Source organism: Scaptodrosophila lebanonensis, unplaced genomic scaffold (assembly GCF_003285725.1).
Source record: "Scaptodrosophila lebanonensis strain 11010-0011.00,11010-0021.00 unplaced genomic scaffold, SlebRS2 tig00000001-arrow-pilon, whole genome shotgun sequence".
NCBI classification, from domain to species: Eukaryota; Metazoa; Arthropoda; class Insecta; order Diptera; family Drosophilidae; genus Scaptodrosophila; species Scaptodrosophila lebanonensis.
In genome coordinates, this window is record NW_022060529.1 from 6,664,346 (window position 1) to 6,691,304 (window position 26,959).

At 39.3% G+C, this 26,959-nt stretch overlaps 1 protein-coding gene across 1 annotated transcript; it reads left to right on the plus strand.

The window, feature by feature from the left end:
- Positions 1-1,789: 1,789 nt before the first annotated feature.
- Positions 1,790-25,635, plus strand: LOC115634674 (homeobox protein orthopedia). Its single transcript, XM_030532533.1, has 8 exons — positions 1,790-1,925; positions 10,379-10,674; positions 11,201-11,356; positions 23,387-23,591; positions 23,844-23,969; positions 24,644-24,807; positions 25,249-25,281; positions 25,336-25,635. The coding sequence occupies exons 1-8, from the start codon at positions 1,895-1,897 to the stop codon at positions 25,633-25,635; spliced, it is 1,311 nt and encodes a 436-aa protein (XP_030388393.1). The 5' UTR covers positions 1,790-1,894.
- The last annotated feature ends 1,324 nt before the right edge of the window (positions 25,636-26,959 follow it).

Here is a 26,959-nt window from a genome sequence, read left to right on the forward strand (position 1 = left end):
AATGGCAGCTCTATTTATCCGTTATATGTGGTGGGCGGTGCTTAGCGCATTCTTTTTGTCCCGCTCCCACATATACTTCGTGTGAGTCGGCAAAGGAGATAGCAGTTGCGTGTTCCATGCGTGCGGCAGCAAAAATGGCAGACGAGCAGTCGAGCTGCTGTTGTCTCGCTTGCGCCACCTTGACCTCCATATTGGGGAACGGTTTCGCCGTCAGCTGCTGCCCTCCAGCCCCCGCCGAAGTTCACTTGCAAATCAATGCACATGATAACCAGAAGGCAGATAACACGCGCTATACCCGCGCTATTCGGATTTTTTGCTCTGTTTTTTTTTTTTCTATTTTGCGCTCGTCGATTGTTTGGCAAACTTCGTCGAGGGAGGGTCGTGTGCGGGGCGTTGGGCGGTGGTGGCGATTGAATTCGACGCCGATGCCAGCAGCAAGTAGCAAGCAGCGAGCAGCCAGCGTCCAAAACCCAGAGACAGCATAGCTGGCAGCCAACGTTAACGGCAGCGTTATCATCATCGAGTCAATATTCGTTTTGATTTTTTCGCATTTGTCTCAAATGCGAGCGAGGCCGCTTGGTAAACGTTACGCGTCCCGTTCGTCACGGTTTGTGCCAAACACAAGTAGTTGAGATTTTGCAATACTGTGGAGCGGAGAGGCCGTCGCTAAACCGGAAGCGTCGACTTATTTGTTGACTCTCGAATCTTCATTCCCTGCAATGTGAATTTGCATAAAATATTCAAATGGAAAATTCCACGTGATTGTGTAAATCGAATTAAGAAAGTGTGCCAGCAATCCGAAAAACTACGAAAATAATTAAAAGAAAATAAACAAAGAAGAAACCGCACCCGCAAGTCAACCTCAATCGGGTCAAACAGCAAAAGTTGTGGCCCAAGCTTCAAGCTTGATGTTATTTGGCCACAACACGCTGACATTGTCCAGCGTCCGACTGTCAGGTGGCCAAACATTTTACCATTTTACCAATAAACATACAACTTCCGTTTGATTCCGTGTACTTTTGTTTGCCTCGCTTATACATACATACTACGTCTACGTGCGTGTAACTTTGTCTCTGTCAGTGTATGTATGTGTGTGTGTGCGTGCGTGAATTTATCAGTGTGTTGTGTTTGCGTGCGTGTCCAGAACGCCCCCCAAACTTTTCAACTTCCGAGCAAAGTGACTTCGATTTAATTTCCTTGGCTTTTTAATGGTCAAGACATTTAATTAATTTTACGATGGCCATTTGAGAGTCTTAAACGCGACTGAACCGAACCGAAGAACTGGATCGTGGTTGTCCTCTGGATCAAGTCGTGGCCTCATGAGGTGAGTAAAATATCATAAAACGAAGGCGGGCTAACTGTTGTCCGATGTGTGATTGATGTGAACAATATTCAGATGCATACACTCACATAAATATTTTTCATATGTACATACATAATCGTATATATTTCTTGAGAAACTCTTCAAAGTATATATATTTAAATGCGAAGGGTTTGAAAAAGAATATATTGCTTAATAGCGAAAAAAAAAAACTAATGAGCAAAGGCAGTTTCATATGATATTTGAAGAATTCATATGTACATACATACATATAATTGCAAACATATTTTACATGTTACTAAAAGCAGATACATGCAATTTGTTTTTCTTTTAGTCACTCCAAGTCCACTTTACCTCTGAAATGTAATTTTTAACTGGGTGTGGCATATAAAAACGTACTGTGATAGACGAGTATACGAGAGGAAACTTTGGATTCTTCAAAACTAAAACTTAGCTACGTTACTGGAAAATTGTCCAATTCAATTGAATTGAATTGAGTTCGATATTGGAGCACTAATACAGACAAAAGGCAACAAGCTGTCGACGTTATCGATACGCAACTTCTCGGCAAACATGCTGAACAATCTTGGGGCCAATGTGCTGGGTAAGTTGTAAAACGATGCCGACAACAATAACAATACTCGTAAAAAACAACGAATAATACAAAACAACTCATTACGGCTGTAAAGTGCGTGCGGCCGAAAGAGAGGCAAGTGCAGAGACAAAGTAAGAGACAGAGTGATGGAGAGAATGTGTGGGAGGGAGAGGGTAATGTTTTTTTTTTTTTAAGGTAGACGACCTACCGTCCAGCTGAGCGAGTGAAGCGTATAATATTGTAATTAAGATCGGCAAGTGAATTGCGCTAATATATAATAATGTGTATATTAATCTGTAGCTGTTCGGCTATAATTAAACTAATTTCTTGGGCATATACCACTGAGGGGTCCAGCTGGTCGAGCATTGCTCAGCATCCAAATGGAATGTAGATGTACGAGTACTCGCCGCTGCTTCCGAGCTTTCGAGTTATGCCCAATAACGCTAAATGCTCTATAATTGAGCCGTCTAATAGCTGTCAGCTGTTGGCAGCCGGAGTGTTTGGCGCCAGTGTCGCGTGCATTTAGCAATAATTAAGTTGTATTTGACTAACTTGCATTTTTGTTTGCCTGTGTGTGGGTGGGCGTGTGGATGTGAATGGGCGAGTGTATGTACAGTCGTAAGGGTGTGTGTGTGTGTGTGTGTTAATTGCCATAATTGCTCTTTCAAATATGCCGCAAATAATATGAACTGTAAATTACATTTGTACATCATTATGGATCCCAGCTCCATATTGGCATTATTCATAAATATATATTTTTACCACATTGTTGATAATTTTTCAAGCACTTTCAATTTCGACAATCAATTTTTAGCTGCCACCATCGTTGCAACTGAAAATTATGTTCGTCCAACGAATTGCCTGCGTTTTTATTCAATTGCAATTTTTCAACTTTTCTGTTTTCCATACACATACATATACTTGTATACCCGTACATGCATATATAAAAGTCCTTGCAACTTTTTAACCCCTTCCACCAAATATTTACTTGCCATTTCGCTTGCACTCGCTCCGGCTAGTGAGCGAACGCAGTCGTTGCTGGCAACAAGTAATTAATTACTTTTATTAATTTATTGCCAGTTTTTCACACGCGTTGCCTTTTGCATGCGCAATAAATTAAGCGAAAATATTGAAAAATGCATTGAAATAAGTTATGTTTCATTGGCCACAAATGCTGCAAATTTAATTTCACTTCAATGCCGTTTGGCGATATTTGTGTGCACCAACAAACAATAAAGTTTGAAACGAAGGAAACACAATTCCCACCAATACCCCCATTCACCCCACACATTCGAACTATAAATTTTCATAAGGCTCTGTGTTTGGGGCAGGCCGAAAATCCAGGCGCCAAATCCTACCTGCAGCAGGCTCGCTCCTAATAAATTTACTAAGCCTTTTACTTTTGCCAGCAACACCAGCAGCAGCTGTAGCGATAACTATGTACGGTACGAGAGGAAAGCGCATTTGCATATAGCGCACATTAAGTATACGCAGCGTTGCCCCAGACAGCTGGTCGTGTGCTTTTGTGAGAAGGTGGGGGTCGCGTACAATTAAGCGCAATTTGCATGCAAAAGAAATGCCAAAACAACACCAATAGTAACAATAGCAACAACTTGCTCAAACAGAGCGGAGCGGAGCGGAGCGAAACATCCTACCCTTGCCCCAAAGCCCATTCATTTGCATCTCTGTCGAAAAACTTAAATCGCTGGCATTTTCAGTGGGCTTCCATTTAATGGAAAATAAACATTTTCGTAATGTTTTTGGTACATAGTCCTTTCGTAGCCAGTTTTCGGCTTTTTCGCAGTCGGATTAATTAAATTAATTTCCTGATTGCATTTGTAATTTGTGCACAACAGGCCGCCAAAGTCGTCCTCATCCAGTACGTTTCACATTTTTGTGGTCGCCTGTGCCTGATGAAATATGTGCACTGTGGGTGCCTCGCCACCCCCCAACCCTCACGATTTCCGCCATTCGTATTGAAATGTTATGCGGTTGTGCCAGCTCTGCATAGTGCTGTGGTTTCACGGACTCCATCCTGCTTGGGTCGCTCTTCCTAAAAACCGCACAATATCCAAACTTCAATAATTATACGCAATGTGTGCAACTGACGACGAAGCTGCTAACTGTAATGCAATGCTAGGCTTTTCACATGCACACTATAACAACGACAACAACGACAACAACGACAACAACGACAACAACAACAACAATTTACCATATATTTTGCGGTTGTACTTGCATTTGCTGCAATCGCGCGCACACACGCAACTGATTTGCGCAAATTGTGCAAATTGCTTGCGCGATAAATTCATGTTTGCCAATTTTAATTAATTAATCGCTTTGTGGTTTTCATTTTGCTTTTCCAAAAACATGCCTACGTTCCAAATTTGGCTTTTTCCCTGCCCCTTTGCTCCATACACAGTACACAATAAATGACTGCCATGCCTAAACTGGCGGCCTGTTGCTTTGTATTTAGGATCGTTGGAATGGGTGCGATTGGGTGAATCTGCTATTAAACTTAATAGGCTTTGAATGTCACATACATAGTGCAGCTTATATTATATACCGCGCACAAGTCCAATAATTTGAACAAACATTTGATTGATTAGACATTTCAATGGAAAGGCACAAAATATGTGTATTCCATACATATGCATAGACTGATTGATTTGACTTCGTGTCTAATAACTCATAATTAGGCATTGCGTTGATTAATTATGCTTATTATGATCTCAAAAATATGGTACTATATTCCTATTTTGAACTAAGGTCAGCTGTTGTATTAGGTGATAGCATATGGACAAAAAGTGCAATCAAACTGCTATTAGAAATAGATAGAAATGATTTAATTTTTGAAAAATTGTATTGGAACGCGTGGGTAAATAATTCTACTTAAAATAAGCAACGAACGTTCTTTGTTTCATAATTGTCTGTATAAAATGTATTGGGTCTAATGTTTAGTCTTTTTTAATGGCTGAATCAATTTGTTAAGAAATGAGAGATTCAAAAAAGTAGAAAAGAAATACTATATTTTCATTTTGTAAGCAATGAAATGTCCAAAGATATGATTTCAGAATCTCTCATACAGTTGCTAATGCTGGTTTGGTCTTTCGTATTTGCGAATAACTGTCTGTTGCAGCTGATCGCACTTGACTCACAATTACCTACAAATAGAATGGCGAAATCAGCAAGTGCGATTTCAAGAAGTGGCGCTACCCTATCCACGAACCAAGCCCTAATCTTGTTGCCCCTACAGAAGTAAGCAGCGCACTTTAATGTTAAAAGTCGCACTTGCTTGCAGCACAACAAACAACAAACAACTAACCAACGAAGCAACGGACCTCGAACACGACTAAACGCTTCTGCCGGAGCTTGCTTAGCCACAAAGAGCAGACAAAATGCGTTCGAGCGCAAATTGTGCGACTATGGCAGAGATATCGCACCTAACACCGCGCCTTAAATTTACTAATCACGACCCAATGGAGTCGGGTGGGGGGTGGGAAGCGGAGGCAACAACTGCGTGCGTGTCGTGCGTGTGATCTTCCAGACAGACACTTGAAGAAAAAGCTATTAGCCTACATACTATAGACTCGTATATATAGTACATACGAGCGTGTGTGAGGATATAATGTTGTTACATCTATCAGTTTATTATACTTTGGAACAATAGAACTAAACCTCACAAATATTAGCTAAAATATAAGTATTTTATTTTAAAAAAAATTCAAACTAAACCTCACAATTATTAGTTAAAATATATGAATTTTTTATAGAAATTTTCTCAAACTACGCGAAAGTTTTTATTATTTCATTTTTATTATTGTTCTGATGTCGAAGGTAGATTTGTTTCTAATTTGCAACAGTTCTGCTGAACTTAATATTTAAAAGCTTAGAGTCGTAAATTAGAAGCGAAGGAAGGTAAACACATTGAATGAAGTTTATTTTCTGCTATTTTTTATATTTTTTAAAGTATAGTAAATATGTCTTCAATCATTAATTGATTTTAAATGATTTCATTTTTTTATACCTTGTACCCAAAGGGGGGAGTGGCAGACACAATAAGGCATATATAGTATTCTAGTATAGTATATCAGTATAAGGAGACGAGTCGATACAGCTATGTCCGCCCATATGCCCAGTAGTTGTTGTGGTTGCTGCTTTGTCTCAACTTTGCGTTGCACACGAAAGCAAAAACCCAAATCTGATGGAAGTTTATGTAATTGAAAAACATATTATTACAATATATCGGCTATTAGTTTCATTCAATGTTCAATGTTCAAAAAAATCAAAATTATAAAAACCAAACTCTGTTATACATACGAAAATTAAATGCTAGAGTCTACAAATAGTTCCAACATCTATTTTATTTGAACAAATTCTAAAGATGTAAAATGGCATTTAATTGAAAAGGTAACACTGACGGTTGGAAAATTCAAAATCTTACCAAAAGTAAGCAAGAAATGTGCAGTTTTCGTTTTTTCTCTATTCATTTGCATTGTAACACATTTCTGAATTCCTTTACTAGATGGTACACTGTACCTGTAGCATAATAAATCTTAAGAAAATTATTAATACTTGTAATTCATTACAGATTACATAGTTTGAGGAGCATATTTATAAACAGAAACAAATTTTATTTTGCAGCTGAAATAAATAAATAATTTGTGATTGGGAAGTAAAGGGTGAAGTTGTGCTTTTTCAGTGTGTTGTTTGCTTGCTGTAGGACCGTAGGGCCTTAAGCTGCGTTACAGTTATTGCAACTGTTAACTGTAAAACGTGTGAGCTCTCCAGAACATTAACGTGCAAACTGCCCGTTCGGCCGCTTGACTGACAAGACAAATAATTACAAGCTGCAGCTGTCAAGCTGTTTTGGTCGTCGTCGGGTTTAGCTTAGTTTTGGTTTAAATGACATTTTAAGTGTTTGCCCATGGATAGCTGTTGACGCGGACCGGTCGAGCGTCTTTCGGGCGCGTCACAGAAATTGCTAATGAACAGTAGCCGCTTTCGGTGTATGTGTAAAAATTAGCACTTGGCTGGCAACGCTTAAAAAGTGAGTGATAAAATATGGAAAAAAGAGATGTTGGAATGTCGCTATCATAAGACAACAGTAAATGCGCTTCTATTTTGTTTTATTTTATTTAATATTTGATTTTGTACCCCTTTGTCGCCGCTGCAGACGATGGACCTATAATGGCGACATTTGCAGGGCATTTCGTCAGGTGCTGGACCGACAATCACTTGGCTGCCATTACACGCAGCTCTGCGTCCCTTGTGCCGCTCTCTGAAGTTGCCGAAATTTTAACAAGTCCATTTCGAAACAATAAAAATCATTGAGATGCTATGCCGTGTAGCGTGCATTGTACTTGAGTCGCGGCTTCACTTCAAAGTCGGCGGCAATGCACGACGGCGACTGAACATAAAACGAGTTAACCTATTAAAGCCAACAGTTTGATTCCACTGAGCATGAGCGTTTAACTTTGTAGAATTTGAAAATTGATTCAGCATTTCAGTCCATAAAATAAAATCAACTATTCAATGAATATTTGTTATGTTACAAGTCATTACAAGTGACTGTCGCAACCCAAAAAAACCTACTCTTGCTCAACGTGTTCGAAATTGATCAAAAACACTTTCAAATAAAAGTAAACTGTCATTGCAGTATGAAATAAAAATGATTAATTTAGTTGAGTTATAACAAGATAGCAAATTATTTTTTTCAAGTCCGCCAAGCAGTCCGAAAAAAAATAATTATGTAACTCATCCTATTTAGCTGTTCTTAGTTCTATGACTCTCCAGATACTATAAGCTGCTACCCTGAAAATGTACGTACATACATGCATATGCAAGTTTATTCAAATATCGCACCAGCTGCTCAAAGGGTTAAGAAAGAACCTTATTTATTTGAGTGTTCCAAGGAAATTGCACACTTTCTGTTGTGCACACACACGCACGCCTACACGTTCACTGGTGCATAATTGAATGTTGACTACTACTATACATCTCTGCATATATGTACCAATGAACAAATGTTATATATACGTATATACCTATATATACATATGTGTGCATGTACAAGTATATATACATACAATATAAATAGGTAGATGATGCTGTAGGTACCATTGCTCAGCAAACTCCGGCTTCGTCATGACTTCGCATCAACTGGCGATGAGTAAATGTTTAACTTAAGCTAAAGTCGAAAAATCAGTCGGTGAAAACAACAACAACAACAATACCAACACCAATAGCTATGGCAATCGGTGAATAGAAAAAGAGTTAAAAAACACACGACGCATGTTCGCTCACAATTTAGTGGCGTTTTTCACATTATTGAACCGATGCCCGCCCGAACCAAATCCCAATCCCAATTCCAAACTCAATCCCAGCACCAGCACCATCCACTGAACGGACGTTCGGCTCACATCTCATCGCATGTACATGTTAAAAATTCCAGCCGTGCGATGATGATGACGACAACAACGACTACACACGGGCAGATGGACGGACGGACGAACTGACAGACACACAGACAGACAGACAGACAGAGAGTCGGACAGGGACAGACAATCGGTGAGTAAAGTTAGGTTGGCAGTCAGGCAGACAACTGAACTCGCAACTAAAATCTTGCTGCTACCCCACTTAGTTGTTGTTGTTGTTATTTGTATTTGCCTATGATTCTTTTTTATGTATGTGTTTGTATGTGCATTTGGAACTACTGTGATTGTTGTTGTTGTTGTTTTTTCACTGCTGCCGTTGTATCGAAAAAAAGTTACGTAGCAGTCAAGTGAAGTAAGGTAAAAAAAAAAAACAGAAAGGGGTACACATACACATACATACTATATATGTATATATGTATTCACCTTAGTGCGTTTATGTGTGTATGTGTGTGTGTGTGTGTGTGTGTGTGTGTGTGTGTGTTTGTGCAACTTTATAGCAACGTATCGCACCTCTGTTAACATTTTGTTGTTGCTGTGGCTGCTGCTGCTTCTTCTTCCTCTTTCATTGCGTTTGTGTTTGTTACTGTTTTTGGCATCTCTTGAATGACAGGTTGTTGAAAAATTCAATTTATCTGATCGCCGCAGTTCGTTCCGAGCGATGCGCGACATCGAAAGCTGGAAATTTTCAACTCGCGCGTCTCCCACGCGACGGTAATTTTTAACTCAAATCCAAAACGTACAGAGTGCGAGACGGAGTGACAAAGCGTGTGATATTGTGCATCGGCGTGTGTGTGTGCGTGTGTGTATATATGTGTGCATGCTTCAGGACAATTGCTAACGAATAAGGAAAAATAATACCACAATCCGGCAACAAATAAAATAATAACAGTAATATTTGAAAAATAAATAATGAATACACAGAAATTAAAGCTGCAGAAGTAGGAAGAAATTGTGCTTGTGGCAACGACTACAGTTTAATTGCAGTGAGTGTGATTTATTTCTCCAATTAATACAAGTTGAGCCCGATCTTCAATTTGCAATTCAATAATTGATTACACTTATTTATGATTGTTCCCATTTCTTTCATGATTGTGCCTTTTAATAATTATATTTTTGTTTTGGTTACAAATTTATTTCGAAATTTGTTGTGTGCCTTGATCAGTAATGCGTTTATTCTGTGTGTTCGATGTTTTTCCCCTCCTTGGTCTTGATGATCGTGCCGCTAGCATCATTCTGTGGGCGCTGCACACGCCAACGTTTTGCCAACCATATATTGGCCTGCATATATAGTAACAAAGCTAAGGCCATAAAGAAGATCAGTATGAAATTCCAAGCCATGGCCAATAAGCAACGCGAGACGGCTTGAAGGGCCTTGCGTAGACCTACACAAACAATACAATTGTTTTCCATTTTCTTCAAATAAACTAATACATCAATTTTTATAAAGTTCTAATGGGCAATGCTAAGGTGTTGTGATCACACGAAGCAGAAATTTTAAATCTGATTTCGATTCAGCGAAATATATATTTAAAATGTATGTATTTGGTCATAACACTTGTTAACAGCTAACTACGATCATTTTGTAAGAAAGAAATTATAGCTTTATCCCGGCTGTGGGGTACTTTGTGCCAATTTCAATTTGTTTTAAATAAATATTTGTTTTAAATAACAAGATTGTTGTGTGTTAAAAGGCTGCTGCGCTAAGCAGAACATTGTGAAACGATCTTGGGAGTGGTCACATTTTCAATCTCGTTTGATAGAATGCATTCTAGAATTACTTTCTTGAGTCTGCATATTGTTGCCATCATTTAGTTGTTTTCAATTTTCGTACAGTTTTAATTTTAGAAATTCAGTTATAAGCAAATAAATTAAAACTTCAATGATTCTGTGTCCAGAGCATGTCATCATCATAACAAACTTTCCCATTAAATAATGCTTACGAAAACGGGGATAGAAAACAAAGTAATGTTAAATACCACTATTAATATTTTATGTTACTTGCCTTTTTATTTGGAATTTCAACAGGCCCCAAAGATTGCGATCTACCCAAAGCGGCACTCACAGCCCTCCACGCAGGCGTCAATAGCTTCGGTCAGTTGCCAGGCGCTCAAAACGTCTCCGATCTTGCATTGAACGGCGGCGCCGGAGGCGGGGCTGGAGGCGTAGGCGTCGGCGTCGGCGTGGGCGTGACTCGACTGCATGTAGCGAGCGGCCTGTGTGACAGCTCAAATGCGCTCAACAGTGCTAATAATCACAGCAGCAACAACAACAATAACAACGGCAGCAACAACAACAACAACAATATGCAGCAACAGGATCAGGTGAGCATGCGTCGAAGAGACGATCAAAAAATTACATTTTGCTGGCACAAAAATGCAAGTAAAACCAAAAAAAAAAAAAAAAAAAAACATTTCAATAATCCATGTTTCTTTCGATGTTTTTTCCTCAAAACTACTATGCATATAAACTAATTCGAAAAATAATTTGCCAACAAAAATTGTGAAAAATCAAACCAAAAATCTATTTGCCTAATGTGAATGTGTGTGTTGAATTGTGTAAAATAATAATCATAATAAAATTGTAATGTGCAATGAAAAAAGTAAGTGTGATTTTATTTAAATATCTATCTACTTTATGTAATTAGCTCCCTAAATCACAACCCTCTATCTATGTAGACTAGCTTAGTGCTGTTAACTTAGTCATCTAATCGTTCTGTACGATATTTGCAATTATACATATGAATATTTGTAGCTGTCTTTGTCGTTGTTGTTGCTATTACTATTATTAACTAATTAGTCACTGCTACATCCCTCTCGCTCACTCCTCTCCCTTTCTTTTGCGTTGCAGCAACTCGATAAAAACAAGCAGAAACGTCATCGCACGCGCTTCACGCCCGCCCAGCTGAACGAACTGGAGCGCTGTTTCTCCAAGACCCACTACCCGGACATCTTTATGCGCGAGGAGATTGCCATGCGAATCGGCCTGACGGAGTCGCGAGTGCAGGTGAGTTTTAAATAGTTGATGGTCGCGGTTGGCGACCAATGCCAATGTGTTTTGATACTTGAATGCGTTGCGGTTCCGCCCACCGGTTTTACAACTTTCTGCGGTCTGCCGCTCTGTCAATGCGTCACTTATCCACTGCCTCGACGAGAGTTAGATTGCTTGACAGTAACTGCATGGGCGGTTAGTTCAACATGACATTTCACTTGTTTGTCTCTGTTGCCAAAGTCGCAGTTTTGAATATGTATTTGAACGGGCTTCGTTTAGTTTACGTAGTTTATCTCGGAAATATTGGAAACTTAAGTGGTATCGCCGATTTTCGGCTCAATTTCAATTTCCATTTTCTACTGAAGACACCTTAGACAAAGAACCTATGTATGTACATTTAGCCAGCAGTTGTCGGCCAAATATTCCAACTTTCGATAAAGTACGCATGCTAATTTTTTTCAAATATATATTCAAGAGCGAGACTCTATTTGTAGAAATAAAAGTTATGGTCAGGTGGAAAAATAAACTGCATATAAATATGTCGTAGAAGGGCTTTAAACAAATGTAGCTTAAGTTGTTCTGATGTTACAATGGAAAGGTATATTGGTAGCCGACAGAACTTTATTCAATAAAATAAAATAAAGTAAAAGATGTGACAGTTTGAACAATGGGACATATTTATTCTTAAAATATATCATACTACCACAACTTATTAATGTCCAGAGCAGAGCAACACTTTAAATAACAGCGTTTTATGATCCAGGCAGACGGCGCCATTTAAGCGCACGAAATTATACTTTATTAAAGCACATAAACTCACATTTATGCAGCACTCGGTCTCAGCGAGCGCGCGCGTCTGTGTGTGTGTTTGTGTCTGTTAAGCCAAAATAAAAAACAAAAACAAGTGCGACTTATGACTCCCACTGCCGCAGCCAATTTGCAGAGCACACACACAAAAGCTCATATACTCACAAACAAACACAAATATATACACACACACACGACCAGTGCCAAAGTTTTCCAAAGCATCGCAGACACACGAGCATATACATACATACATGCACAGACACACACACACAATTATATATAAGCGAATGATGCTTTTGTTCCTACCGCTTACCGCTCCCTTGTTGCTGCTTCGGGTTGTTATTGTTGTTGCTGTTGCCATTATCCCTGCTCACTGCTCGGTGCTCGCCGCTCGCCGATAGCTGCCTGTGGCGTGCGCCTCGACCTTTGCATGCGGGCGGGTTTTGTTTATGCGACAATCGAATTTACTGCTTCATTAAATTTGTGTTTAAGCTTCCGCTTCCTGCCATGCAGAACATCCAAGTGGTTCGGCTCATAAGCCTTGAGCCTACAACTATGTGCGAATTGTTTTGCGACTTAAATAAATGTCAAAAGTTGGTCCTGCAACATATTGGCCATAGCAAAAGAGTTGGCCCAGCCAATTGGTATTCAGTTTGATGCTGCCAAGACGAGAGCAATCAGCTGAATGGCAATGCAAGACTCTTTGGAATGGGGCTCTTGATGTTCTGGCATTGAGGGCGTTAACAAAATTGAATAAAGTAGCCAATCATTAAATCACGTAATAAACTTAATAGCATGCGGTATTAGTTAGTATTATCTTCCGACTGTTAACTAACAGATGATGTAATAGCTAATTATGCATTCTGAAAAAAAAAAACGTTACTCTCGACTCGGCGAGAAACAACTGTATTTTCTTTTGACTCATTCATCGCTATAAATACAGTGTCTGGCCAAAAAAAGTGTTGCGTGCTTTTTGGAGCTGCCTGGTCGACGACACCTTTTTCTTTTTTCTGGCGAACCGGACATGCTGCTTTGATAAATTGTTTTAATAATTGCGTATCAGTGTTTGGTTGTTAATGCATCATCCTGGGGCGCTGTCAGCGCTGGGAGGGTTGTCAGCCCTTCCCCGGATGCGGGGGTTGCTCGTTGTCTGCTCCATGTGGGCACGCATTGATGTGATTTGCCGTCGGGTCGGGCTATTAACACGCTATAATGTTTGACTTTCCAATGTTGTTTTCTTTTTTTTGGGCTTTGCGGCTTATGGAATGTCAGCTTATTGGATTAGTTTAGGCTTATTTCGTACACTGCACTGTAACTGTCCTTGTTGTTGTTAATAAAATTAGCATATAAATTAAGTTTGCATGCTGCGCTTGTGTATGTGAGTATGTGTGTGTTTGTATGAAGGTGTGTTTCCTTTCCTACTGCCATTAATTCAACATAAGGTTTAACAATACAAGCTTGTGGCAAAGCAAGAATTTAAAGTGAAACTGTGGCTTGGGCCGACCACAAAATTCTTACCCACGAACTTTAACACTTCATATGATATGCCTAGCCTGTCCTTTTTTCCAATAGGCGCGCTTGTCTCGCCACACCTTCATTTGATATGCACACACACGTCCGACCCTAAATCAATCTACAAGGATTTGCAGCTAATGACGGCATAAAGACAGGCACATAAATGGCCAAAATGCTGGCGTATTAACACAAAAATCAAGTCAACTCACGGTGATCCCCAATTCCGTGTGTAGCTTCAAGATTTTCCTGTGCAGTGGAACAAAATTCAAATACTAAGGACAAATTACATTTTATAAATGTTCTTGATAGTCCGGTTAATAATTTTACATTTGCAGCAATCTAACTCTCGTAGAGGCAATGGATAAGTGACGCATTACATTTGCTGAGCACAATTTCAACTAATAGCTATTCTTCAAAATTCAGTATAAACTGAATACAAATTTCGCATTGATATTGAAAATAGAAGTATTATATTATGAGGCAGAATATGCTATGTTTAATGGGTGTTGTGCCCATTGTGCAGCTAAAGCTTGAAGTTAACTTCATAGCCACACACGTCTTTATGAATACTCGTATATGAAATATGCGAGTGCCTCACATTAGTTATGAGACTCACGTACTAGATATCGCTTGAGTGTGAGCCAAAGAGCTGAGCGTCTAAGTTGCTGGAAGTCATCATGTAGTCTGGCTATGTAGTCAGCAGCAGCATAGTCAGGACTTTGGTAAGTTTAATTATGCACTGATACGAGTATAATTTAATAGACATGTTGCACTTTCTTTGTCAATGGCACTGACAAATCTAATGGGATGCTATTTTTGTTCAAATGCCAAAGTATAATTGTTTACAAAGGATGCCCAGAGGGTGGTGCAATTTTTTAATTTGTGTGTTTCACAGCTAGAAGTTGACGCTTAAGCGTCTTATCACCCCGATCTCCCACACCCCACCTAAGCACCACCCATGGTCAGGCAATATGTTTCAAACTCTCGGCTTGCTCTACTGCATTTGGCAATTTCTGTGGTTGCCAGCGACACGTGAGTGGGCGAGAGCGAGGGTGAGGACGTGTCCCCCTTGATGAGCTCGAAATTGACTTATCATGATTTTACATTGTGCCCCTTGTCTGTGTGTTTTCTGGTTTCTGTTCTCTCCGTTGTTGGTGCTTAGTTGGGCATGTTTTGCATTTATTGGTTTGTTTATTAAATTGTTGCAATAGCCAGCAGCCGCGGCGCATTGCCCGCTGGCTGTGGCGGCGGTCAGCACGTGCCGTAGTGAACTAAATGAATTTCTCACATGATTAATTTGCCTGGCAACAGCAACAACAATTTCAACTTCATGCCAGGCAACCAATTTCTAAATTCAAATGCATGCAGCTACTTAGTACTGGATGGGATATTTAAACATGAAATTACTTTAAACTTCGATAACTCGCCTAATAGCTTGTAGCACTGGAAAGCTGATTACTGGAGCGGGATGTGTTAATATTACCGAGAGATAGACATTTCTACTCCATCTGTTTCAGTAGCTAGTGATGTATCCCTTATACCAAAATCTTTTGACTCCTTTCATTTTAATTACACCCTTTAACAAATAAAGAAAGCAATACTGTTATTCCTGCTTTTATTTTCTGACTTGTACAAGATCTCGTCAAGCACTCGTTCCCTTAAGCTCTATAAAAATTCACAGATAATTCGGACCACAATTAACTCGAATTAAGGCAATTTTCGAGTTAATTAAGGCAATTTTCATTACATATATGTACATTAAAAAAAAGGGCAGTTTTATCGAAAGTATATAACAAAACTCTTTCGGAGCTTTCATTCAACATTTCGTATTATTTATCAACTGTAATTTTGATTAATATTTCATTAATATTTGACTAATAATACTAACAATTGACTGGAGAAAACATGTCTTAAATCGACCTTCACATTCAATTTAGTGTAGACCTGCCCTCACATATACTTATGCACTGTGATTAAGGTCACTTTTACAATTCATTTATATTCATATTTGCAAGTTTTTTAACTATATCTTGAGTGTGCAAAGTCTTCAACTTTGTAAGTGAGTGACCTTTACTAACACACTCCTCATCGATTGAATCCACACAGGCAACTAAATCTAGCAGTGATAAATTATGTCGGCGTCGGGAAACTAATTTATTTTGTAAGCCATCTAATGCTTTTCTAATAGCCCATTGGGCGCGCAGTTCAGCCTGTAAGGACTGGGATTCTGCCTTACCCAGTAGATTTATTAACATTAGGGCAGAGATAGGGGAGGCAATACGCGCGACTTAAGACATACTGAAAAGATCTACGTAATGCATACAAGTAGTATACATACTTAACTAAAACTGTAAGAAATATTTTCTTATGAAAATTCCAAGAAATGCGAAATTCACAAACTTGTGAAACAAAATATGTACTTATTCATAGCGTCGAGCTGCACAACAAAATAACAGCAGCAGCTCATAAAAAATGTAATCAAATTGTAAGCAAAAAATTCGTACAAAAAGCGAGCTACTGACTAGAGACCAAGATATGAAAAATATTTCCAAGCTCACAAAGGCAGCACGAACAGCAAAACATAATTGAAGGGGAGCCCCGACAGTAGACGTGTTTAGGTGCAACAATCAAAGCCTCTGTTTCTATGTCTGATAACCATGGCATCGCATTTTAATTAACGTTTAATTGAAATACCAGAACGAAAATTTGCAAAGCATAAGAGCAGAACACGAAGCCCGCTTACTCTGACGTCCTTTGGCCGTTTCATAACTTGGCGTGGGCTGGATATTTAAAGCTGAACACATTTTGGCAGTCGACAAGGTCCTGCAGACAAAGTGCACATAAAATGAACATAAAAAGCATAAAGAAAATCTATCACGCGTTCTGTTTATGGCATATGAAGCAATTTCAAAAGCAATTTCGTTGATACTTTTCATTGAAATGTTTGTGTGAAAATGGCGTGCCAAAGTGTCTGGGGATAAGCTGCCATCGAATAGAAAGCAGCAGCAGGAACTGGAAAAACCGAATCCACGGTCACATGGATGGTCCACGAGAGGTTTTGTTGACACAAAAAAGAGAGCAATATACATACATACATATACGTGTACATATATACAATACAAACAAATATCTATCTATCTGGCTGGACTTCGATGTTGACAAAAACGCTTTTGACTCTCGCACTGACATCCTTTGTGCCACATTTACTCGCAGCTTTCAAAAACAAAAAATGCAATAGAAATTTGAAGAAGGGAACGAAGGGAATGCAGTTGATGCGCATGCTCCAAAACTGCACAAATGTTGGGGGTTGCATGGCGTACGCGCCCCAAAGTATGCAGCAGACAATAAAGCAAGGACTTTACTTGCACTTCTGACTATTGCTTCAAAAGGGTATCCTTTGGACCCTATGCCAAGAGGATCCGTTAATCCTAATACCTTCTATAACTAGTAATTTCGTTGGAGTGTCGTAATTTTAAGGCAAGAAGTAGGAATATAATGTTATTAAAGTCTAGAGAGAAAACTACGACAGCAATTGCCATTTCTGTGGACTCCATAAATCAAATTGTTGTTTGCAATTGCTAAGTCCAATAATTTAAGTTTTCTATCTCCAGGCTGGCTATAGTATTGCCGCCTATCAACTATCGGTCGAACCATGTCCCAAAAGCTACCCCCAAAGGAATATCCCCAATGTTCCAACATGTCTGTCAAGCAGAATCCGTGAGTGGGCGTTCTCCTGCATGGACAGAAACGATACAGAGACAGAGCGAGAGAGAGAGTGAGACGAAAATAGTAACAGAGCCCCTGGTAGCGGGTTGGTTGCTTGGGTGGCTGGGTGGCTGGGTTGCTGGATTGCTGGGTGGTTGAGTGGCTGGGCGGTTGGGTTGGCAGAAATGTCAGGGCAGAGCAAATAAATGTGTGACGACGGTGGCTGTAGCCCGAGCAACCAGAAAGGCAGCCGCAGCAAGTGTCGCTTGGCGCGCTCGTAAAGCAGGATTTAAAGGATAACATAAAATAAATCGACTCCATTTGAGCGCCAGGCCGAAAGCGGTAGCGACCCACAAACACATTGAGACAGACAGGATAGACAAGACAGACACAGACGCCGTTTTATGAATTTATACGCAATTTTTATGCGCACACAGACATACAAAAGAATGAAAAGATATTGGCCGAAAAACGATTTCCATAAACCACTCAGCAAATACTTATGTATATTGGCCGAGTCGGGCACAAAGAGGAGAGATATGAGGCAGCAGCCAACAGTCAACAGCCAATGATAATAAAAAGACTGTTGAGTTGAGTTGCCTTGAAGACGAACGAAGCCATGGAGAGCCTGGACGGACATCAAAGACAAAGCCGTTCTCTTTTCAGTGGCTTTTTATTAGCTGCCAAAAACAATAATGGCTCTGATTGTGGCTGTGATTATTGCAGCCGTTCGAGTGTCCATTTCATTTGCTTTGGCTCGCAGTATTGTTTGTTGTCAAGGCACACACACACACACATTCGCAAAAGAAAAGCAATAAGCTTGACAAGCAATTGATTTTTGATTACGAATATGCAACAGCATCACCAACAATAACAACAATAACAACAATGGCAACTGCGGCTTGGTTTTTGTAACACAAAATTGTCAATAAAAATAAGCGAAATATTTTCTCTCTTTGCCAATCAAATGTTTATTAACGTTGAGTGCATCGCCAGCTGCAATACAGAGCTTATACCTTTTCCTCACCATCCCTCTTCCTATCGTCCTACTGCACCGTTATTGTTGGCCAACCAGACTGTGGGAAATGCAAAAGGAAATGACTTGGCCAACCAACCAACCGACTAGCATTCGATTCATAAATAATATTTGCATTGCAGCTAATCGAATTTTGATTGCAATTTTATGTGCCAGAGCTGCCGATACTAGTGCAGTTATTGTTGCTGTTTTGGTTCTTGTTGTTATTGTTTTGTGGCTGTTGTTGTTGTTGTTGTAGTTGTTGTCAGTATGTGGTTGGCTATAGCGTGCCTCAGTCATATGCGTTGGACAATTTTTATTGCAATTGTGATTGATATAGAATATTTCCGAAATTGGTTTTACAAGTACCTTGAAAGTGGCTTTCTATGTAGTGCCATTTAGATTGATATGCGCAATGTAGCCTATCTACTATAGCAGTATAGTTCTGCACTACAAGTATACATATTATATATGCTTGCACATGCCCGATCTTGTGACAGGTGTTTAATAAGCCATTATGCATAATGTGCAATTAATGTTGCATAACGGCACACAACAAAGGTCGCACCACAATTTCACACCCTCCTCACACACACACACACACACACACACACACACACACACACACACACACAAAAAAAAGAAATCATATTGCTAATAACCTGCCGGCTGTGGCTCACATCGTATATTGGTGGTATGACAGGCCCAGATCATAATACGTATAATGGGTGCAATCACAAGCACAGCGACCCCGGTCGGCACAATAATACAGATTTGGTTTCATAATAAAAAGGCAGCCGTTATGTCTTTGACACCACAACACTCTGCCATTTAATGCGAGCTCGTAAAATCAAAGCAAATCACTTGTTATCCCTGCCGTCGCGTCCCTGCCACCCTCCCGCCAACCTGCCGGCGCGCCCTTCCGCACATAATTTGGCGCTACTTAATTTCTGACTTCTGCTTTCATTTTTGGCACTACGTTGTCCACACACCCCCCGGCACACCACTGTGCGTGTAGCAGTTAGACCGGCAGACAGGCAGACAGACAGACAGACACACAGACAGATAGGCCTAAGGCTTTGTGGGTGCTAATGTTTGTGTGTCCTGCCGCAAGAAATTGCTTTTTCATGAACTTGACTCATTTATTATTTGCAACAGTTTCCTGCTTGTTTTGCTGTTGTTGTTGCTGCTGCTGGTGGTGTTGATTTTTGTGGTGGTTGCTTTTCTAGGCACTGCACCGCAACCGCAAAGAGCAGAGTGAAAATTAAAAGTCAAAACATGAAAATGCTTTTGTGTGAAACATATGGCCCAAATTTTTGGTTTTCATTTAGACTTGCTTGCTTCAGTTTTTGGGTATCACAAAAACAGAACAAAACAAAGACAACGACAACAGAAACTTTGAACAACAATTGTTGGCGTAAAGGAGAACGTTTTTCGAAATAATGTGTTTGAACTGTCAACTGCACTCTACGAACAGTGCTTTGCATGTTTTGTATTCTTCACTTGTAGGCCCAGAAATCTCGATGGAACTAGCAAAAAAACCTGTCAATTCTTCACTAAGGGATAAATAGCCTAGATTTGTAGATGGATTGAGTTTGAATTTTTATGTAATAATTTAAAGTTCTTTTCGCACTAGAGTTATTCGAATTTATCAATGATTTTACAATCGAGTCCAAAATCGACAAGAATTCCTAAATGTGTTTCAGCGGCCTATAAATTTGAAGTGTAGGAATGTTAAAATATATATATGATCGCTTCCTGAGTGTAGGGCATAAAAAGCAGTTCTAGAGCAGCTGAAAAGGTGAAAACTGTTTTTTTTTATAGATCTTAACTTTATAACATATTGGATGAGAAAATTGCTTGTATTATAAACTAATTTAACTGCTGTCAGCTGTTAATGTTCAAAAGTTGTCCTGATTATATAAAAATGACACAAAGATTAAAATTAAAACGGTCATGGAAACAGCACTGACAGGGGCAAGTTTTTTTTTGCTTTTATCATCTAATTTCCAGCCAACATTTGAATAATAATCGTCCAAAAAGTGGTTTAGGCAAGGGTATATAAATGTCGACGCGCTAGGAACCGCACCTTTCTACATTTCAGGCAATATAATAAATCAAAAAATCTGATTTGCTGTAATCGAAAGGCGGCCTTCTGGTTAATTTTCAGCTTTAACCATAACACTCAGCACTCATATAATTTATGCATAAGGGCGAGTTTCAAAAATTACAGTCGAAACGCTATTTAATGCGGCATAAGGAGCGTTCAAATGGGTGCATCTAGCAAGCCTCTGGGTAAAGGACGAACACTTTTCGTTGTCTGTCGGGCTGTCGGTTGTTGTGCAACAACCTCAAACACACCCTCGAACAATAAAGCACACACACTCATAGAAAAATATGCATACTTACATACACATACATATATGTACGAGTAGTATGTGCGGCATGGGCCGCGTGCATAAAAAATAAATGTTTTGTTTAACCGACATTTTAACGCCTATTTACGTGCGCGGCACGTCATGCACGTTATGCCAATTTAATGGTCGCTCCTGTGCTGGCGACGCGCCGTCAGGCAGGCAATGACTTTTGGCTTTTCACACGGCACGATTTTGTATTTACTCGTATTTATTTTTTTGGGCGCGCCGGCAAGGAGCGACTGGCACTAGGCTTATAAATAAATATAAATAAAAAACAAATGCAGACTATGCACATACGAACATATAAACATGCGAAAGTGCCAAGCAAAATAAAAAGAGAGCAAATTTAATTTGCAACACACACACACACACACGCACACGCACAGCAACACATATACGGCACGCACACACACACACACGTAGACGGCAAACCAGACACATCTTAAATTATTAAATTAAAAGCTAATGAATAGAGCGACGCATAAACACGTAAAAAACATAAACAAGTCAAGGTCGTTGTTGCTGCCATCGCCATCACCAGCGTCAGCGTCAGCGACAGCGACAGCTTTAACTTTTCCAACAACCCGCAACTTGCTCTCATATGCGCTGCTTTGGCCCTGTTCCCTGGTCCCTGGTCCCTGGTGTGACATTGCGCGGATATTTGGCTGCCGATCGACTTCAGCTGGTTGAATTCATAGTCCATGATTTTTGTGCGTTGCAGATACACGCACATAAAAGAATGGAGAGCTGTCTGCCGGCAGAGACCGACATATGACGAATTCTCTAGAGACCATCAGCGTTACACGTAAAGTTACTTTACACAAAAGCTGCAATTTTTCTTTGCTCCGCTCTTCGTTTGTCTCTCTGTTGATATTTCCTTTCCGCCATTAGTCTGGCTGTGGATGTGACTTTGGCTTTAGCTGCGCCTGTCGGGCACATCAGCCATGTCGACGATGTCGACAAAGTCAGAGTCGCGTTAAAGTGTTTTTAGCTTGACAGTTCAAGACTTGCTTTTGCTAAGTTGGCCATGGCTGCCTCAGCCTCAGCTCCAGCTCCAGCTGCTATAAATACTTGGATATGAAGCTACACATTTGGTTTATTTAGCCCGGCGGTATACGAGTAAAGCATGGTTAAGTTGTCAACTGGATTTGATATGGATGCGGCACTTTTATTATGCACGGCGACCAAAATCGTTTCCATGTCGCAAGTCAGTCATTCACGTGGTGACACGCTCCCTGTTGTTTTTTCCAACTTTCAAGAAAAGAGAAGTGAAACGATAATAAAAGATTTTAGAAATTGTAAATAAATAGCAACAGTATTATACTACTTGTATACATTTATCGCTTGGCTATTATAAAAGACTTTACTGGACTTGCTAATTAGACTCGATTACTTTTTATTTACTGATAAATATTGTAAATAAAATAATAATACCACCGAATAGTCTTAATATATATTTAATTGTGTACTCTGAACCTTTTGAAAGATTATGTAACAGACAGAAGCAAACATGACTCGTATTAAAGGTTCATATATGATCTGCATCGACATAGAGAAGTCCGTATATCCGTCCGTATTAACACCGACAACATCTAGGGGCACCAAACTAGGTACTTGTCTTGGGCTTGTATTTTACATCTGTAGAGCCATCTATAATACAAACCACATTTACTATACTATATGAAGCGTCAATTTTGTATATAGGTTTCGGTGGATAATTCCCTCTTCGTAGTTTAAATATTTTGCTTGAATGAATATAAGATATCTTTATGCAAGGTATTTATGAGTTTATGTTCTGAGGTACACAATATAATCTGAATTAAATTACAAAACATTACAATTGATTTGTAGTCAAAATTTGTCTGATATTATACTTGAGTTCGGATGGTGTATGCTTAGGGGAAAACGAGCTCAATTCTTGACAAAAACATGGTGTATTTTGACAAAGTCAGACGATGACTGTGGGCTTTTAATGCTGGAGGATGTTGCTGTCAAAACTTCAGAAATGTCTGCCCACTTGTAACACGTCAGTATCCACAACATTCCTTATGCATATGGAAATGCCAATTTGGAGCGCACACATCCGACATGGCCTGCGAAATTGGCCAAAGGGCAAGGCTCGATGAGCGTAAGAACAAAGGGCCTAATGGAGAATGGGCAGCATCGACATCTTGTAACATCGGCTTTTAGTGTCAGAGGGGGGTAGAGGAAAATTGGTCAGCACATAGATAGATATATTGGTATAAAGAATTTACATATGGAATTTATGCACATGTAAATGTGTCTGTGTGTGTGTGTGTGTGTGTGAGAGAGTGTGTGGGCTTGGGTTGGCGAGACAAGTTTCTGTTGCACTTGTTGTTGCTGTTTTGGTAGTCGCTTGTCGTTTGCGTATATGTTTTGACTGTCACGACGGTAATTGATCTCGATTAAGACCATGTACCCCTAACAAGAACAACAAGCCACGCACGCCCACACACGCAAACGCCTACACACGTACTCGAAGCAGACATTTTGTGTTCTGCTTTAAGATATTGGTGTTAGAAGTTCTTGTGTTGATGCTTAAATTTGTGCTTTAAATGATTGCAGGTTTGGTTCCAAAACCGTCGAGCCAAGTGGAAGAAGCGCAAGAAGACCACAAATGTGTTCCGCACTCCGGGCGCTCTCTTGCCCTCCCACGGACTACCGCCGTTTGGCGCCAATATAACCAACATTGCCATGGGCGATGGACTCTGTGGCACGGGAATGTTTGGTGGCGATCGCTGGAGCGTCGGCGTCAATCCCATGACAGCAGGTATGTGAGATGCAAATTTTGGAATTAGCTGTGTATCGTTGGTCTCAGACAGAAAGGATAAAACGGTCACTACATAATCGAAATCTTTAACAATTTATAAAAATACATATGAGCTGAGAGCTGTCCCTCTGATACCGACGATATGCATCCGATATACATATGTTAACTGCGCGCGAATGGAAACTAAGGAGCTCTTTCTCTCTATCTCTTTCTTGCTCTACTAACAATTGCCAAATTGACATCTGAGTAAAGGTTTTGGCCAACTAAATCAATCATCACCGCTTTCGTCCACGCTGAATAGCGGCCTGAACTCGGGCCTTAACATTGGTACCGCCATGGGTGCGGGCAGTTATCAGCATTACGGGCTAAATGCTTTGGGTAGGTTGCATTGTGTGATGCGTTTAGCTTAAAATCAAATTCGACTCCTACAGCATCACATGCCTGAAAATTTTCCATCTGCCAAAAAATGTTGACACTTTTTCATTTATTTGTTTACGCTTTGTTTACTGAAGTACGTGTTTTTTCTCCTTTTTTATACTTTTTGTGACGCCAATCCAGTTTTCTTGACAATTACCTAGACACGACAGCAAATGCGGTGTTTTCATTTCTTTGAACCTTTAACACTTTTTTTCGGTAGCGGATTTTCGAGGTTTATATGTATTTTGGCGTGTATACAAGTATATGTATGCATGCATGCATGTATTTTTAATCATAAAAAGCCGAAAGATTTATAACACTGACTCTTTGCATATTTGTTTGTTCAATTAACAACAAGTCGTTTAATTTTCAGGAATACCTAAGGCATTTTTATTCATTGTGCGACACGTCTTTTGCTCTCCAGTTTTATTTGATTTCGTATAGTTGTGCTAATTGATATTTTGGAGACATGTTTTTTTCTACCATTTGTTGGCTTCCATGTTTTCATTGTTACAGTTTCTTTATGTTGATGTTCTCGATGTTTTTGTTTGCATAAATCATCTACGGCTTGGTGTTATGTAAATGCGCGCCCAAAACTGATTGAATATTGTGTGTCTTTTTGTACTCATCTCCAGGCGACTCCATGATGTATCAGCATACTGTGGGCGTGAGTTGTGGCCCCAGCGGCTCGCCCAACACACGCAACACGCCGCCTAACATAAATTCTTGCTCATCGGTGACGCCACCGCTCTCCACGCAGCCAAATGCCAGCCAGAATGAGCTGAATGGCGAACAAATGGTAAGTTAACTCTGCAATAGAGTTGTTAAATAATTATATCGTTAGTTTGTGTATCCAGTTTTAAATTTAGGACAGACTTTGCTCTCAGGAACGTTAGTTTTCCGATTATATAAATTATTATTATAAGAAATAGAGAAGTTTACAAATCTTAACTAACTTCGATGGTATAGCGCTGGATGGAAGGCCTTGGGCTATGATTCTATAAATAAATACAAGTACCAATCTTTCAGTTGCATTTTGTCTCCTCAATTAAAATACTTGTACTGTTTTAGTTGTATTTTACTTTCAAATATATTAAATAACTTAGATCAGTAATATTTGAAAAGCCATTATTCGGAGTAAAGTGCAGGCAGCTTTTTAAGTTCACTCTAGAGACGGACTAGCGAAGACACAAACCAACGCGAAAAAGTATGCTTTTAACTATTCTTACATTTTTCACAGAATGCACAGCCACATCATCAGCAGCAACCACCGTCACAGCAGCAGCAACAGCAGCAGGCACAGCAAGCTCAGCATCAGCAGCAACAACAGCAGCAGACTCACCAACAGCAACAGCAAGGACATCACCAGCAGCAACAGCAATCAGCGCAGACACCAACCCAGCAGCAACAGCAACACCAACAGGACAATGCCAACACCAGTAATGCGCATCTGCTGCCACATTGCCACCAATCCATGCAGTCGCCCACTGAAGGAGCCAACGACGAGGACGTGTGGCGAGGTCACAGCATTGCGGCCTTGAGGCGGCGTGCCTCTGAATTGAATGCCACCGCCATACCGTCGTACTTGCACCACAACTCATACGAACATCACAATTCGGTCTACTGAAATTTGTTGAAGAGCTTTGAAAGCTTTTCGGATTACGGTTTTTCCAATTGTGGGAATCACGATTTCTAATAGACGCACAGTTTGAATAGCACTGTGCCCCCAGATAGCCAAAACAACAGTTTTGTTTAATTCGTACTCACGATTTTTTGTTGAAATCCTTTTACGTTCTTTTGCCTGACACGCATGAGCAGGGCAGTTTGTTTTAAGTTGAATGCTTGAAAAACAGAAGACTATAATGAATGTAAACAATGTATACGAAAACGAAACTTGCGAAAGATAACTATGTCTAACGGAAGACCCTTACGGATCTATTTTAGCGGTATAATTGACTAAAATAAAATTATGAGCATATACAACAATCTAATAAGTGTATAAAATTTAAGTATGCATAAGCAAATTAAACTGAAAATAACAAATATTCCGCTGTTCAATCTTAAATTTCGCATTAATAGCAACATTGCTAAGATATTGAGAGAACAAACTAATAGGAAAAGAGAAAAACAATTGCTGCACGAGTATACGAATATGAGAAGCGAACAAGTTGTATTAGGTGATTAAAAACTCAAAATATTTTACTTAACATTTAAATAGTTGCAAGTCTTGCATAATATATAGTTGAAAAACCCTCCCAAAAATGTGTAAAATTGAATTGAAATGAAATGAAAAGTGCGAAATTTGCAGCATAACAATAATTTTAAAAAAACATATTTACATACGAGTATGTATGTATGTGAAAAGCTATACAATGCTATATACTATATATTCAGTTTTTAACTGTAGAGCAGCGTAGCTAATTCGTAAGAATTGTACAATTAAGTGTTGTTGTTTTTGTGTATAGCCTTTGTTTAGTTTTTGCTATATCTATGCCTAATTAAGTAGTCCATTAAACAGCATGCAATAGTAAAAAAAAACAGAGAACCTTTCTTTATAAAATACATAAATACATACAAACATACGATAAATACATATGCAAAGTAGCAATAGAAAAATGTCCAGCTGTCTAGCATATGCAAGAATTTCAACAACCACAGATTCCATTTACAAAGATACAATACAATACAATACTACAAACATACTTCTCACATTTACATACATATATAAATACGTAAAAATTAATATGAAATATAAACATATACATATATACAAGTATATATATGTATATGTGTGTAATAGAGACTTTCTCGTAATGTTTAAGCCTAAATTTAGCAACAAATAAAATGTATGTAATTATGCGTATAATTAATTAAAGTGGTAAACTAAATGAAATATGAATTGAACGTGATTGAAATACAAATATATATATATATATAGTAAACAAATATAT

Excerpts from the sequence above, each read along its gene's own strand:
- LOC115634674 (XM_030532533.1), top strand. The coding sequence starts at position 1,895 with ATGCTGAACAATCTTGGGGCCAATGTGCTGG. Across the intron at positions 11,357-23,386 it reads TGACGGAGTCGCGAGTGCAG|GTTTGGTTCCAAAACCGTCG; the intron begins GTGAGTTTTAAA and ends AAATGATTGCAG. Across the intron at positions 23,592-23,843 it reads CGTCAATCCCATGACAGCAG|GTTTTGGCCAACTAAATCAA; the intron begins GTATGTGAGATG and ends ATCTGAGTAAAG.